At 47.2% G+C, this 16,978-nt stretch overlaps 1 protein-coding gene across 1 annotated transcript in view; it reads left to right on the top strand.

Moving 5' to 3' along the window:
- The first annotated feature begins 7,982 nt into the window (after positions 1-7,982).
- The window catches only part of LOC147748122 (uncharacterized), a 68,969-nt gene continuing 59,973 nt past the window's right edge, over positions 7,983-16,978 (top strand). The window contains exon 1 of the mRNA XM_086927173.1: positions 7,983-8,250. Coding sequence (XP_086783299.1) covers positions 7,983-8,250 — 268 coding nt within the window. The remainder of the gene's footprint in view (positions 8,251-16,978) is intronic.

The raw sequence follows: 16,978 nt of genomic DNA, 5'->3' as shown, positions 1-16,978 counted from the left end.
GGAATGCCAACCTCGTCGCCAGGAATGGTGAGAGGGCAGCACCCTGATTCGTATGACACCTTACTCGACATGTCTTGATAACGCGAGACCGAAGTTACCGATATGGGTCGCGTTATCATGGAACAGCCATTGGGTCTTGGTTCCGCAAGCTGCAACCGGGCTCGGCTCGTGCCGGAGTCCAATTCACACAGTTCCATGCACTCTGCCTTCAGGATTGTCAAGGCCTGCCATAGGAGTGACTGATAGGGACTCGGGTGTCCATTTTAAGGTTAGGCATAGGGATACTATACCTACAGCAACGGGCGAGTACGCCACGTTGCCCCAGCTGTCGCGCAGCCAGTTGTGTCAGATTTAGATGGCCATCCAGGGGTGGCATAATACATGCTTCAGCTCCTGGTAGGCCCTGGGTACACCGATGCCCTGAGTTACAGGGTCTGACAGGGTGGCCCAGTTCCAATTGGGTAATGCACCTAAGGTACACATATCAATTTAGCGAGAGAACAGCTAGGCTGTGGGTCTGATTGGCAGGCCCACAGCCCGAGAAAGTCGTAAACCAGTGAAACAAAAGCAAAAAGTCCGGGTGATCATAGGATTGCAGACCCTACTCTCCTACACCACGCATCTCCAATAGAACTTAACTCTTCTCTGCTACTGATATATTGCTCCTGCCTGTACACACTGACACCATCTCCCCACTAACCATACCATACTTTAGCAAAGCTCCTTGAACTGCCCTTTACTATACCTGTTTGCCTTAAGTTACACCTGGTAGCACTAGGCAAGGGCTGAGATCCAGCCAACTATTTCTGTCTCCAATATGTGTTCCTCCCACCCACTGCGTGCTCTTTCATGGAACGTTAATGGCCTCACACATTATATCAAAAAGGAAAAAAGTATTTTCTTATCTTCAGTACAAAAGGGTAGTTCTGGCAGGTTTCAGAAAAACCATTTAGATGTTCTGGAGTCTGACAAACTGCGACAAGACTACCCCTAGTAGATAACTCTTAATGTGTGCGATCTGTCTATGCCCTGACTGTGGTAAAACGGTCTTTGATCCTTCACTTGAATAGCTTATTAGTAGAGTTAGGTGCCTTGCAATACATTATTGGTGGGGATTGGAACCTTGCACGAGATCCAGTCCTGGACAGAACGGGACCTTTGAATAGAGGTAACGCTGCAGATAGGGCCCTAATGAATGAATTGATATTAGACAATAGATTAGTAGACCATCGGCGCCTTAGTCATCCAACAGACACAGAGTATACCTTCACCTCCCCGGTCCAGGGTACAATCTCCGGGCTGGACTATTTCCTCATCTCTCAGAGAACAATCGCGCTCGTTCAGGAATCTCAAATACTAGAGGTGGTACTCTCCGATCATTCTCCAGTTACACTATCCCTAGAGGTGGGGTTGACCTCTCCGGGACGTAAGCCATGACGAATTAACATACAGTAGCACTGCACTCCTCAAGGCAAATCTCAACTGAAAGCTCACCTTTCCACGGATCTCTTAGATGATAATAACTCAGGGCTTCCCAAAGAGTACTTTGAGCTGCCGCGAAGCCCACCATCAGAGATCAACAAGAGATGCCACAGTGGGGGGGCGTGGCTAGCAGCCGAGCACGATGGCGGCCTAGTTGAGGAGCTCCGGTGAAACCGCGGCCCTCCAAGCAATCCGAACACAAATCTGTTAATTTATCGACCTCCAGGGGCTGGGACTGAGGTCCGCGACCGCGCGACAGCAGCTGGCAAAAAACCCGGTGTTGATCGGAGGCCGGGCAGTGAAGATCCGATCGAGTGAGCGGGAGCGGCCTACAAGTAAGACGACAGCCGGGGACTAAAGTACAACAGGAGAGCTGGCTCCAGACTCCAGTGCGCTGGAGACAGAGCTGCGGAGTGCAGGTGAGGAGGGGCGCATGAGGCGGGATCCGAGGCGGAATACACAGTGATAAGCAGCGAGAAAAGAAGTCTAGCCCCCCCACACACACAGCAACAGAGGACACAGTAACCGCCTGGTAATTAATAAAAAAAACAGCGACTCAACAGCGAAACTCGCACTAGAGGGGCATGACGCATCCAACAGAGACGGTTTCTTGAGAGGTCGAGGGCGGCGAAGACTAGCTCACAGCACCCTGAAGGGCGACCTCGGAGCACCGAAGACGGTAAAGCGGGCCCCGGACAACAAAGAATACCGCAACGGCGATGGTTTGACACTCCCAGCATCGGTGGTAGCTGGGAGAGCGGCACTAGCCCTGACGCGGATGCAGCCCCCCTCACAGTCTAAAAAACTGCGCCATTACTAACTTCTCCTACATACTGCAGTCACGACAATTACAAGACTGGGCCCTGAGAAACCACGACGCACCGACAGCCACTGGGTCACGACTGCCTCATAAATCGCGCATCAATCTGCCCAATTATACATCACGGGTGCAGTACACGCGGACCTAAATAGACCAGAGGGCCACAGCAAAAACCCCTGGCACCCGGGAACACGGTAGTGGTTTGCCCACCACTACTCTACTTCCTGGAAAAGTCGTGCATGACTCTACACCGCAGTGAGGGGTATGAAGACGGAGTGGTGACACAGTTCAAGGTGCAACGACAAGAAGGGGCCGGGGCAGGGACTGGTCACATTAACACCCGCCATAGAAAAAAGGACAGTTGTGGCACAGGACCTTTGGAGCATACAAATAAGCGAGGGACGACGTAGCAAGACCCACCACGACCTTCTCATCATACACGACCAAACAGCAAACTCGCACACAGCAGGAAATCACCGACCCCACACGGAGAACACCATGGCAGGAAGGGGCCCCAAAAGCAGCGCCACACAAGCTAAGCTGGACAAATTTGCCATCGAAAATAAATCGGCAACCCACTCAGAAGGACGCACACCTACAGGGAAAAGCCCGGAAGGAGATGGGACCGGGAAAAAAATCACTCTGGAAGATATCATGAAGGCACTGTCTGGCGTACAAACTACGGTGGGCACTATCTCAACCGACGTCTCACTACTTCGAGCGGACCTACACAAAATGACGGACAGGGTAAAGGAAGTAGAGATAGTAACGAAATCGCTGGTAACGGACGCGTCTGAATTACAATCAGCTGTCTCTCAACTTCAAAAAGAAAACAAACGACTAGTGGAGAAGCTTGATGATCAGGAAGCAAGACGGAACAACATACTTATAATTGGCATTCCAGAGACAGAGGGCAAACAAGCAATGGATCTCTATGTGGAGGAACTGGTGAAAACCAGGCTCCAACCCAAGGGACTCTCAAACTTCTACTCAATAGAACGAGCACACCGGGTGCCAGGCGGTAGGCCGAAACCAGGAGCCCCCCCCAAGACCAGTACTCGCAAAGCTGTTTAATTTCAGTGATAGGGACGCCATTCTCCAGGCAGCAAGGGTCTCTCCACCCATACGAGTGCAAAACTCTACAATAACCTTTTTCCCAGACTACACTGCAGCAGTGTCTAGACGCAGAAGGAGAAGGAGCTTCCAGGAGGTGAAACAAATACTGAGAGCCCAAGAACTGCCCTACTCTATGATCTTCCCTGCAAAGCTTTGAGTAGTTGCAGATGGACGGACATGGTTCTTTGAAACGCCAGAAGCGGCACCGGACTGAATTGAGGGATGGCGAACGGTGGGGAACCCAAATCGCGGAAGCAGACATCACCGACGAGAAGAAGAGGACGACCAGGGATCGCAAGGATCAAGACACTCGGAATCGGAACAGAGACCGAGCCAAGAGAAAGAATAGATGAATGGACGCTGCAAGCACCACTCGATAATCTGCCGGCGGACTGATCAGCAGAGATAAATAACATGTAACACAATCAGGGCTGGGCCGGCCGAGATTGCGGACTGAGGTGGGCCCCGGAGGGTATGGAGGGCTGGGGCCTCTACTGGACCTCTTACCCCGGACAAGCAAGTACTATGTTTTTGGGACGGAAGGAGCACTCTGCTGAGTTGGGGTGGCGGGTAGTTACAATACCGCTAAGCAGGGAGGCAGGGAGGGCGGGGAAGAGTGGAGGAGGGAACAGTTATTACTTTTTGTAATTGGTTAGCAATGGTTAGTGGCAATGACCGTAGGGAAGCGCAGCGATTGCTAGATAGGTTTTTAGCTCAGGAGACGCGGCACACACTAGAGATCTGGCTTTATCGCACACAAAGGGAGCGTAATTTCCATACATCCACGTGCTCCAATTTCACCTGCTCAGTAGCACCAACAGCTGTAAACCAGAGAATGGGATACTCCTTGCAGTCAAACAGTATGTATGGTGTCAAACTCAATACCTAATGGCCCGGGTGACATGACACAGAAAACATTGATACACCCTCTTAAAGTTGTAACATGGAACGTAAGAGGGTTGGGGGACAAAATAAAGAGGGGACTGATACTACACACGCCGAAGCGTCAGGGGCCAACACTGGTTCTCCTCCAGGGGACGCACCTCGCAGGAACAGCATGCAAAGCACTAGATAGATGGGGGTACAAAATGGTCGCACATTCCGAATTTTCCTCGGGATCCAGGGGAACCGGCATACTGATTAGGAAGACGTCACCATTTCTGGTCCTGCAGACTAAAGTTGACGATCAAGGTCAGTTCGCAGCAGTCCAAGGCCAATGGGAGGGCAGACTCCTGAACGTAGTGTCGGTGTACATACCGCAAACACTTCACTCTGTGGCGCTACCGGCACTCAGAGAATTCCTGCTAACACTTCCGGAGGGGGACCTCATCTTAGGAGGAGATTTTAACACCACACTAGATGCAACCTTAGACAGATACCCCGCTCGATTGCAAACGCCTGGGCTGTCACGATTCCAAGGATTCATAGAAACGATGGGTCTCATAGATATCTGGAGACACACACATCCTACTGCTTGTCAATACACATACCACTCCACGATACATAACAGTCTTTTCCGGATAGATTATTTTCTGCTATTAGGCACCAGCCTTCAAAATGTCGAAGAGGTAGACATACGACCAAGAGGCATTTCAGATCACTCCCCAATCATGCTGACACTCATGTCAAGAAAAAGCGTGCCGGCACTCATACCCCATTTATCCAGGTTACCTTAAGGTACCAACCATCAAGAAGGAACTCCCTACAGCAACCAAACACTATTTTGAGGAAAACACGACGTCAGTAGACTCCGCCATAACAGTATGGGAAGCTTACAAAACGGTATTTAGGGGACAGGACATTGCATTCATCACTGGACTTAAGCGATCACAACAGAGAGAACTCACAGTTAGAACTGGCCCTTTCAGAGGCGGATAATACGCACACACTAGATCCAACACAAGACGCAGCACATACCCTAAAACTCCGCCAACGGCAGTTCAAGGATTATCTAGAAAAGCGAACCATGGCCAATATTACAATGACTAACCATAAAATTTATGATATAGGAGACAAGGCTGGTAAAATGCTGGCATGGCTAGATAAGAAAGGAGAAGGCATTAAAGGCATACAACAATTACGATCGCAAGAGGATTCTATTCACTCACACCCAGAGGAAATAGTGCGCTTACTAGCCGACCACTTCAGAGAGGTATACACTCCAACCACAATACTGACGGAAACAGAGATACAGGAATCCCTGGAGCAGATCGAGATGCCGATGCTGACACAGGAGACGGCATTAGAACTGGAAGGGGAACTGACTCTTGCAGAATTACAAACTGCAATTAATGCGGTGAAATCGGGAAAGGCGCAAGGACCTAACGGGATACCCGTAGAATGGTTTAAGTAAATGCCAGAAACACTAGGCCCACCCTTATTAGCGATGTACAATGAAAGTCTAGAGAGGGCTGAACTCCCGTTGGACCAGCGTATCGTGACAATAGTGGCAATCCTAAAACCCGGGAAACCGCCGGCGGAGTGTACGTCGTACCGCCCGATATCTCTATTAAACGCAGAAGCCAAAATCTTAAACTATTGGCGAACAGATTGATGACCCATTTGCCACAGTTAATACACCTGGACCAATCCGTTTTTTTACACCACAGGAACACAGCACTCAATTTAAGGCACATGCAGGGGGCGCTGGCGAGTGCCCCATTCCTAACGGGCCCGACAGTGATATCATCACTGGATGCGAGAATGGAATTCGACATGGTAGAATGGAAATATTTATTCGGAGTATTACAGCGTGTGGGTTTTGGCCCTAAATTCTGTGCCTGGATAAAACTCCTGTACACCAATCCAGTAGCCCGGGTAACTGCTAATGGCCATTTATCAGATGAAATACCGCTAGCACGAGGAAAGCGCCAGGGATGCCCCTTGTCACCACTATTATTTGCACTAGTAATGGAGCCCCTAGCAACACTGATTAGAGCGACACCGCTGCTGAAGGAAATCAGCTGGAGGGAGGGATGGGAAGACCGCCTTTCACTCTACGCGGATGACATGCTAGTGTATTTGACAGAGCTGGAGAGCGGCATACCTGAACTTCTTAATATTTGTAATACCCATGGGAGGCTCTCGGGATACACACTAAACTGGACGTAATCGGTCATTTTCGTTCTAAAGGGCCCCCTGCCGGCACTTCCCTCGGACTGCCCATTATTGATTGCAGAAGACTCCTTTAAATACTTAGGAATACACGTCACTAGTACCTCAGCCGACTTCTTTGCCAAAAATTTGACACCGCCGCTGGACAGGCTGAGACGTGACATGACGCATTGGGCGTCATTGCCCCTTACAGTGCAGCATTGTATAAAATGAAAGCACTCCCTAGATTCCTCTACATCCTAGAAAACACGCCCGACCTGATATCGCCCCGCTATTTTCAACAAGTAGCGGCACAAGTGTCGATCCTTCTCTGGGGTAACCGCCCAGCTCGTATTGCGCAAGCGAAACTATGCCAAAGCTGGTATGATGGGGGGATTGCACTATCGAACCTCCAACTGTACTATTGGGCGGCGCAACTTAAAGTAATAAACCAATGGATTCACATACCCCAAGACGACCCCGCATACAGGGCGGACAGGGCACAGCTGGGAACAAATAATATGCTAGCAGTGCTGTATAACAAAGAATCAGTCTCGAAACTGATAGGCCCTACTAAACACACTGCCCAGATTTGGCATGCAGCACAGACTCGGTTGGGATGGAAAGGGGTGATAACCAAACTGACCCTACTATGGGACACTAAGGTGTTAGGACACCTACGACGAAGTAAAGGGTTCACACAATGGGACAACATAGGCATTTCCACAGTGGGAGACATGTGGGATAAAGGAACGGTGATACCCTTTGAGCAATTGCAACAACAATATGAACTGGGCTCGCAGGAGAAATTTATATACATGAAAATACGACACAGCTGGAAGACCGGCTGCTCACAGACTATATGGAAACAAGGGCCACCTCATTCACATATTGGAAACTACTAAATAACCTACCAGACCCCACAAACACACTGAGGCTCAAAAGGCCGACAGAAGTGGGAGAATTAGAAGATCAGGAGTGGCAGGAAGCCCTAGCGTCACCTAAAGAGGTGGGAATATCTAGCAGGCTCAGACTAGTGCAGCTAAAAATATTGCACAGCATATACTATACTAGAACCACCCTACACAAAATGCAGAGAGCAACACACCCATTCTGCCTCAGGGGATGTGGGGTGGAAGGCACCTTTTTACACACCTTATGGGATTGTCCAATATTGGTAAGCTACTGGCGTCAGGTATTACGCACCATATCGCAGACGACCAAAGTGTCGCTCCTACCAAACCCGAGAAGGTGTTTATTAAATGTATGGGAGCCTAACGACCTCTCGCGTCACATGCAAATCTGGGTTACACTGGGTTTCTTAATTGCCAAACGAGACATTGCGCAGAAATGGAGAGCAGCGGAGGTTCCGACATTGTCAGCATGGTGCAGGAATATGGACTTGACGATGATTACTGAGCGCACAGTATATGCAAACAGGTAATGCCCACGAAAGTGGAATAAGATCTGGATGACGTGGAATACTTACCGAGGGGACATATGTGACCCATTGCCAGAATCAGAGGTAGATAGTTCGGGCGAGGAGGAAGAAGAAGGTTTCTGCAACCACTTTCTAAAACCCTTGATTCAACAGACCCCTACGTATCTCAAGGATACCAAGAGCCTCCTCAACCTGTTACAGGAAATAACCATTGATGTAGACTCAACCATACTTGTGACCCTCGACATCGAGAGTCTATACACAAGTATCCCCCAGGACGATACCATCAGAGTCCTGGGTAAGGCTTTGGATGAAATCAACTGGGAATACCAAACGCCTACGGCGTTTATCTTGGAGTGTGCCATTCTGGCACTCAAGCACCATTTCTTCGAATATAAAGGTGACCTGTTCCTTCAATCAACGGGGACTTTGATGGGCAGCACCTTTGCCCCGAGCGTGGCTGGCCTTTATGTCCATGATTTTGAGTGCAAATTCATCCAAAGTGCTGACAATCCATATGCCTCCTCCATAGGTTTTTGGAAGAGGTATATAGACAATGTTATTTTGATATGGAATGAATCTGAATATTTCCTCAAAGACTTTCTACTGTGACTTAACACTCTTGATCTAAATCTGAACTTTACCCACACTTGCAAACAAACAAGAGGTCGTTTTTCTGGGCGTAGTAATTTCTAAAACAAATAGGCACCTGACAACTAAGACCCACTATAAACCGATGGCAAAAAACAACCTACTGGAATTTTCAAGCTTCCACCCTGGACCCCTACAGGAAAATCTACCATATGAACAATACTTACGGGTGAGAAGAAACTGTAGCAGCTAGGATGACTTTCGTAGACAGTCATCGGACCTGACCACCAGACTAAAAAATCGGGGTTATCCAGACACGAGTCCTGAACAAAGGGTACAAAAGGGCATGTAACCAACCAAGAGAGGCCCTATTGGAACAGAACCTTAGGGAGGTAGAGGAAATCCAAATGACATGTGTCACTACTTTCAGTAGCGCATCGAATACTGTCAAGAAAGCAATAAATAGACACTGGAGGATACTCACCAGTAATAACAGACAATGGGAGAAACCTCTTCTCATTCAAAAAAGGCTGTAGCTTTAGAGACACCTTAGTCCACACACACCCTAGAGAGAGGCACCCCAGGGACCTTCCATCTATAACTGAAGCATGGGGCCTGCCAAAAGTAGTGGGTCACTTTTCGTGTGCCAACTGCAGTATTTGCAACCTAACTACACATACCAAGGGCATGAACCTTGAACCAGGAAAAACGTGGATCCAGCGTGCCCACACTAACTGCAACTCCATGAATGTGGTCTACCTGATAAGTTGTCCATGTGGGTTGCGTTAGGTGGGCATGACCACACGTAAGGTTAAATTACATGTGTGTGAACATCGAAGCAACATTAGATGTAGTCGGGCCACCACAAAACTGAGTGAGCACTTTTTTGCAGCAGAACCACACTACAAACGACCTAAGGTGGACTATCATTGAACAGGCTAAAAAATAAAGTAACACAAATTTTGTATGAAAAAGAACAGAGGTGGGTGTACCGTTTGGGCACTCACTTACAAGGACTTAATGACCATATCCCCTGGGGCACAGTGTTACGACACTGATCCTCAGGTGTCTCCTCTGTTCCTGTTTGACTCTTTTTTCCTCCAATACTACTATGTGAAGGATCAATACCCCATTTACCTATATCTAATTTTTAAATGTAGGTACTCGTGTAAATTGAGACATGAGCGGTCATACATCCCTTACTATATTGACACGTGTTAAAATGTCCCCTCTCACTTTTTTCTGCTCTCCCTATTGTGAACTTTTGTGAACTTTTCATTTTGTAGTTTACCCAGCGTCCCGTTTGTGTTTCCCTGGCATAAGCCCCATACCCCCCATTTTTGCTTAACAGGGATATAATCGGGCCCGTTATTGTGAGTGTTGTCAATAGTTTTCCATATTCCAAAAGAACCAGGCAAGAGCTGCCAAAGCCTGTCTAATGCAGAACCTTACGTGGAACAGTTTTATCTCCAACAACCAGGTTGGTCAATTTCACTTGAGCTTCTGACACAAGCTATGTGATTGGCCAACAATAACGCAGCGTCAAACATGCGAACGCGGTGACGTTGACAGACATGCCCAGCCCCCCTGGCTCAATCAGAGGTTTTCCCTGCAGATTATAACCATGTTGGTAAGCTAGGATCACTTACCAGTGGAGTCCGGTCCATGAGGATTGCTGTAGGTACCAAGCGGGTGCCTGGCATCGAAGGCATGAGTCGACACGAAGAGAAGAGATAAGTAACCCCTTCGTGTGCGGGCTAGTTAACTTAATTTCTTTTCCCTGGTTTTCTTTATTTGTAGGGTGCACCATTTTGCAACCACCCCCTCCTAGGACCCATGATGTGATGAATGATTACACCTTATGTAAGATATTTCTCCTTTTTACGAACCACATGTGCCTAGCAGCACAGGAATGTCATTTAGATACCGATAGTGTTTCATTTCACAGATTACCAGTTACTGCTAAACGCAACAATGGGAATACATGGCAAAAATCTTGAAATACGGTAGTCCTACAAAATAAGTCGACTTCACTTCAACTAAGTGCACATGATGATTCACAATAGCACACCCGATCTGTGTTACTGTTCAAGTGCACTTCGAAGAGCACATATGTATGTATATTTCGCTATGACAAACGCACGAGAACCGTATCTAAATAAACCTTTGTATGTTTTTCTCTTTTGTTTAGGTTTGTCATTGTCTATTACATAACATTAACATTGTTTCAGAATAAACTATGTTCCTCTCAACACAAGGAATACTTGATTATCAAGTGTTTAAAAAGATTTTTTTCACACTTATAACCTCTGATTAGGGTGGGCCTTAGCTCACCCATACCGCCGAGGTTCACCTCTTCTGGTCCTGAAGCATGCCTGATTAATCATCACTCACATGAAGAAACATGTGGACCATACACCAAGGGATTTAGCTGAACAATCTATTTAGTTCACACATCCCATACTTTGTTTTTATTTATGTTTGATTGGCTAATTAATACAAATTATTTTTAGACACAATCTAGACATTTTTAACTCACTTTCACTGATCACAATCCACACAAAACCAGATCCACAGTAATTCTGGCATTGAAGCACACCAGGGTGGCATTCAGCCTCTCCTGGTGGGGCCCAATGATGAAGCATGTCACTAACTAGGTTGGTGAGCGAGGGCTTTCTAAAAGAACCTAGTCGGATTCTACATGCATGCTCTTCTTCCTTTTTTTAAAAGCTCTCTTTCGTTGTTTTGATTATATAATACCTGAGGGACTAAGAGTGCTCCTTAGATATTTTCCCTCTCTCTCTCTTTGTTTCCATGATGCTGTATGACAGCCCCATCGGGCAGCTTAACTGTGGGGGCTTCCTGTCTGACCCTTTTCGATACGAAGAGGTACTCATCAGGGATTCCCCCTTTCACCACTCCTCTTCCTCGTGGCCATGGAACCCCTGGCCTCTACCATCCGGAACTCTGCCAGCATAGTGAATATCCCACTCCCTACCGGTCACTCCAAGATATATCTCTATGCAGACGACGTCCTACTCACTCTGACTGATCTGCAGCGACCCTTCCCGGCCTTGCTGGGCGTCATCGAAGTAAACTGGGACAAAAGTGAAGCCCTTCCAATCTCCGCAGGTACCACTAAAGCGACCATACATGGCTACCCCTTTCACTGGCAACCTTCTAGCCCTAAGTACCTGGGCATACTGGTGAACAGGGACACGGAGGGAATGGTCCCAGACAACATAGACCTACTACTAGCCCAGATGAAACAAGTTTTCGAGAAGTGGTCTATATTTGGTTTCTTCATGTGGGGCCGAGTGCAGGTGGTATGGATGGTAACAATTCCAAGCTTCATGTACACATTTGGAAGGCTACCAGTCCAGGTGCCTCTCAACATTACGTCTCATTGATTCCCAAATTCTGTCTTCTGTCTGGGAAGCTTCAAAACCCAGACTAGCCACAACCAAGCTAATGGCGTGTTGTTCCTGTGGAGGCCTGGGTCTCCCGTTGGTGGAACATTTTGCCCTTGCTCGCCAGCTTTCCCACCTGGCATACATGCCTCCTGGTGTCCCAGACCCGCCACACTAGGTCTATATTGAATGGGCAATACTCTCTGCCGGCTTGGGCCTTTCAATCTTGTACGGGGCCCGCACCTGCCACCACGACCCTGTCCAACCAGTGTTATGCACAAGGCCTGGCCACGCACACCACCTTAGGGAGATAGGTGATACTAGATATATCGATAACGGGGACTCACTACAACCTGCTGAGTGTACTCATATACCAAACATTGCTGGTCATATTCACAACTCTCAGGGACCTCGTTCACCTTCTAGCTTCGGGTAGGGCAATCATCAGGGGAATCTTTAACAACATCCTGGACCTACTTGACTCACTTAGGCCACCAGAGACCACACAAAGGACTAGGAGAGGGTTATCCAATTGGGTCAGGGCGTGTGCAGCACTTGGAGGGTCTAAAATCCCAGGGTCCAAAAGGTACATGCATGCATTGGCTGCCCATGGATTGCTCCCCCACATGGACTATTTCCTGCTTCCAACCTCCTACATAAACAAGCTTCTCATATCCTACTGCAAGTCATTTATGACCATGCTCCTGTCATGGTTCACACTGGGGATAGGAGGCCAGGCAAGAAACCAATGTGGCACTTTAACACCTGGTTCCTGTCTTATGCCCAGTTACCCTCTTCCTGTCCACTCAATTCAAGGCATTCTTGGAGACTAACCAGGGGACAGTGCACTTGCCTGGGATGCTGTGGGAGGCTTGTAAAGCCACCATAAGGGGAGTAGCTGGATCCTACATTAGGGGTTTGTCACCTGAGGCAAATGCCTTGATCACTGACCTGAAGACAGCCATTTTAAAACTAGAAAGGCATACATAAGGTATCCAAATGGAACAAGTGAGCTGCCACCTAGCTGTGGATAGGGCCTCCTTGTACCAACTGTGCCTGGCTGTGTTGGGAAGCCTCAGCCAGAAAGGTATATAAATTGGATGACAATTCGACTAAGCTCCTCCACTGGCTGACCACTAAAGAAATGGAATCCAGAGTGGTGCCCCGCATAATCAGTTGCTTCTGAAATAGATTTGTCTTTGGGCAAATATATTCAGAGGGGGGAAATATCTATTAATAACTTGGTCGTCCTGAGATATTTTCCGCCCCTCTGGGTTTGAAAAAATCGGATTTAGATTGGGTTAAGCTTAACTTCTCTAAACTGAAGACCTTGGAGAGAGAGGAACATCAACTTACAAAGCCCACAGTTAGAGCCCATTTTTTGACCATTACTTGCCTATCTATTCAACCGTATCTTGCCATAGTTAACATTCCTTTCCACAGGTGGCTTCTGGTCAAATTTCGGTTTAATCAGATTCATACGGTTCTATGTGACAGCCATGTCTGGTTCAAGCAGGAGGATGCACCGGTGTGTAATTGTGACAATTTCTCACTGCAAGACAATATGCACCTAATGCTGTTCTGCCATTTCTACAATATGCCTAGACAGAAGTATTTGGTGCCTATATTGAAGGACAAAGCTTTTTTTCAGGCAAAACCAGCTCTCCTGTATCTACAAATGTTAGATTCACCTTTGGTTATGTTTAGCGTGGCTAACTATCTTGTTGCTGCTGTCAGGATCAGGAGGAGGCGATTACAAATGTAATAGGGGGGTCTGTACTGGAGGATGAAATGTGTATTTTATACTTGTATAATTTTTAGCTGATAATTACTCTTTTAGCTGTTTTTAAAATATATATGTAATTGTTATTGGTGTATGTAATTGTTTATGAAATTGAACTGCCCTTTTTAAATTGACTGTAGTATGCTTTTATGATTTTTAACTAAATCGAATAAAGTGGTTTTTGACTTTTGACTTGACTTTTATTAATAATAGACATACCTATGCCTAAGCTGACTGCCTCCAAACATGAGGAACGTGTGCAACTCTTGACACTGGAAGAGATGGGTGGAATAGCTTACTGACCTTAACCCTGGTAAGACCCCAGGACCAGACAGGTTCCAGAGCGAATATTGGCGTAAACTCCACCCGGTTATCCTACCACCTATTATGAACATGTACTTAGAGGTTATCGCCATGGAACTCTTCCCCCAGAAGTGAGCCAGCCCACAATAGCAGTACTGCCAAAGCCACGCAAGCCTCCTAACCGGTGTGCCTCTTATCATCTGAGTTACCTCTTAAATACAGAGCTCGCGGTTTTGGAGAAACGCCGCTTTCTCCTACTGAACTGCCAGTTCCATCCAGACCAGTGCAGCTTCATTCTCAACCACAGCATGAGCCATTGTATTCGGACGCTTCACTTGCAGTTGGCCTGGTTTTGGTTCCTGCTATGTTTTATAGCACTTGGTTATCGATTTCGAAAAAGCTTTGGACTCTCTGGGCTGGGCTTCCCTAGATAAGGTGTTGCTCAAACTGCACGTTTAGACCATACGTGTGTGTTATTTACATACCACCACAGGTCCTTATGTAGGTGAATGGTGCACTATCCTCCAGATTCTTGATTCAGCACAAAACCAGGTAGGAGTGCCCACTGTTCCTCCCGATCTTTGCCCTGGCATTTGCCATGGCAATAGAACCACTGGTGGACAGAGTAGCCCTTTACGGCACAGACTCCCACCTGCTTATGGCCTGACCAAATTCATATTCTGGAGACTTTGGGTCAGCAGCATCTGGCTGCTTGTAAATTGATCTAAGTACTTCCTCGTTCCCCTGAAGGGGACCAGGGGTGGGGAGGGGGAGGCCTGGCAACCCAAACTTCCTATTCATCGTCTTAGCTTTCTGTACCTAGGAGTGCATTTGACATGGGAGCCAGCACGGGAGCCAGCACTGGAGCCTGAACCTCCAACCACTCAGAGAGTCCAAGATTTGGACAGATTGACCAAACTGCCCCTCAAACTTTTAGGTAGGGTGGCATTGTTCAAGATGATCATTCTCCCACATATGCTATATAAACTTCAGAATACATTTTTTTCTATCCCACAAACCTGTTTCCATGCAATCAGGGGCAAAGCACATAATTTTTGTATGTGCTAATAAGCCTGCCAGAATTGAATTTGGTTTGTCCACGTATGATGGTGGGCTCGCTATTGCATACATACGCCTCTATTACTGGGGAGACAAACCTTAGTGGTGAATGATTGGCTGCCAGGGGATTAGAGGATGCTGCTTTTAGGGTGGAGGTTGTACTAATAACATAATGGGTATCCTATATATAACATCTGTCCCCAGGGTACTCCCGGGGATCACCAGAGTGGTGTCTCAGGCATGTTAGGCAGTGCTGCAGTGAACTGGGTGGGACCGATGGGTGACACTTGAGACTCTCCACTGGACGGGCCAATGGATGGACCAGATGGCACAGCTGGAGGGCTTCTAGGGATGTGAGTGGATAGACCTTTAGTGAGTGGGGGTTGTGTAGGCGGGCGACTGGCCACATGAATTCTTTCCAGACTCTTTAGACGGAATTTTCCATACACAGATCCCAGTTTTACTAATATCTCCAGCCAAGATATGCCTTGTCAGACTATGGGGACGACCCACTGGAAATATAACTACTTAGGGGTCCCTTAGGAAAAGGAAAGATATCCCAGATTTATAGGGCTCGCATAACCCGCTCTCTGGATCTGATGTGAAGTTTGAGAGCATGCTGGGAAGGGCAGCTGGGCTCTCCGAATGATAATGATGACTGGAGAGAGGCATTTTTGGCACCTCACACTGGGGCAATCTCGGTATGCCTATACCTCATCCAGAAGATTTATATCACACCTCACATCCCAGTGACTGTGGAAAGCCCATGAGGTTGTTCAATTCCACTTGTTTATGATGCCCAGAATGGGGAGGTGATGTTTACCACATGGTATGTGAAAGTGTGATCATGTTTCGATACAAGACCCCAATACTCGAGACATTGAAAGTACTGGGACATCCAAATGTATCAGATGATCTTGGGAGCCAATGAGGCGATCATACTCTTCTAGGGCTTGAGACATTGATTGGAAAACGAGAAATTGGCAACCACTAGAAGCATTCAGAACACCCCCCCCCCCTCTTGTGGAATGGAGGGCAAGAATGAACTGGAGGAACCAATCTAAGGAGCGCACAGATGCACCAAGAAACAAGCTAAAGTATGAGGGAAATAGTGGGATTGGGGTAACAGATTAAAAAGTATATTTGAACAATGTTGAATATGCGGATGTCCTATTTTTTTCCTCTCTCAGGGGTCGCAGAGTGTATATGCCAGTTTCGCTTTGTATCCCAAAACCTCAATAAAGTGTTATGCCCCAGAAAGTATGATTTGTAAATCATATTGAAGAATTTGGCTATTCAGGCTACTCTGTTCGTACCTCAATTCAGGCTGCTCCAACACAACAATAATTACAGGACTTTCTCCATCAAAATCACCCAAGTCATTCTTCTTAAGATTATCAACCTTACATCAGGATCTCTTGATGAATCAGGAAAATTACAAGACCTCACATCTACTGTTGTGGGTTGGATAACCAAATCCCATCACACACCGACGTGCCTTTGGGAAAATCCTGAAAACTGAAAACCTTTTTTTGCTTTATGGAAGAGAGAAGATGACTGCCCCTGCCAACAAGGTTTCCCCCCTCACACACAATGACAATCTGGGAAAACCTTGGCGACAGAGGGTTATGAAGAGTGTTCCTATTAAATTTCGCTGCCACCTTTCCACTGTGGACACCACCATCCTCTGCATAGACTTAAAAAACTGGGAACGGAGGAGGAAGTATTAAATTGATGTCCATCTTTTTTGACAAACCACGTTGAAAGTCTGCTCCTACACCTTTGTAGATTAAACAGCAGGCGTCTCTCTGCCCCACTCTTTAACATCCACATAGTCCAGGATCAAACTTATTAAACATAAAAACTACAAGGATGTAATG

Source organism: Lissotriton vulgaris, chromosome 1_1 (assembly GCF_964263255.1).
Source record: "Lissotriton vulgaris chromosome 1_1, aLisVul1.2, whole genome shotgun sequence".
Taxonomy (NCBI): domain Eukaryota; kingdom Metazoa; phylum Chordata; class Amphibia; order Caudata; family Salamandridae; genus Lissotriton; species Lissotriton vulgaris.
The sequence above is the reverse complement of the archived record's forward strand: the minus strand, read 5'-3'. Positions and strand labels throughout refer to the sequence as shown.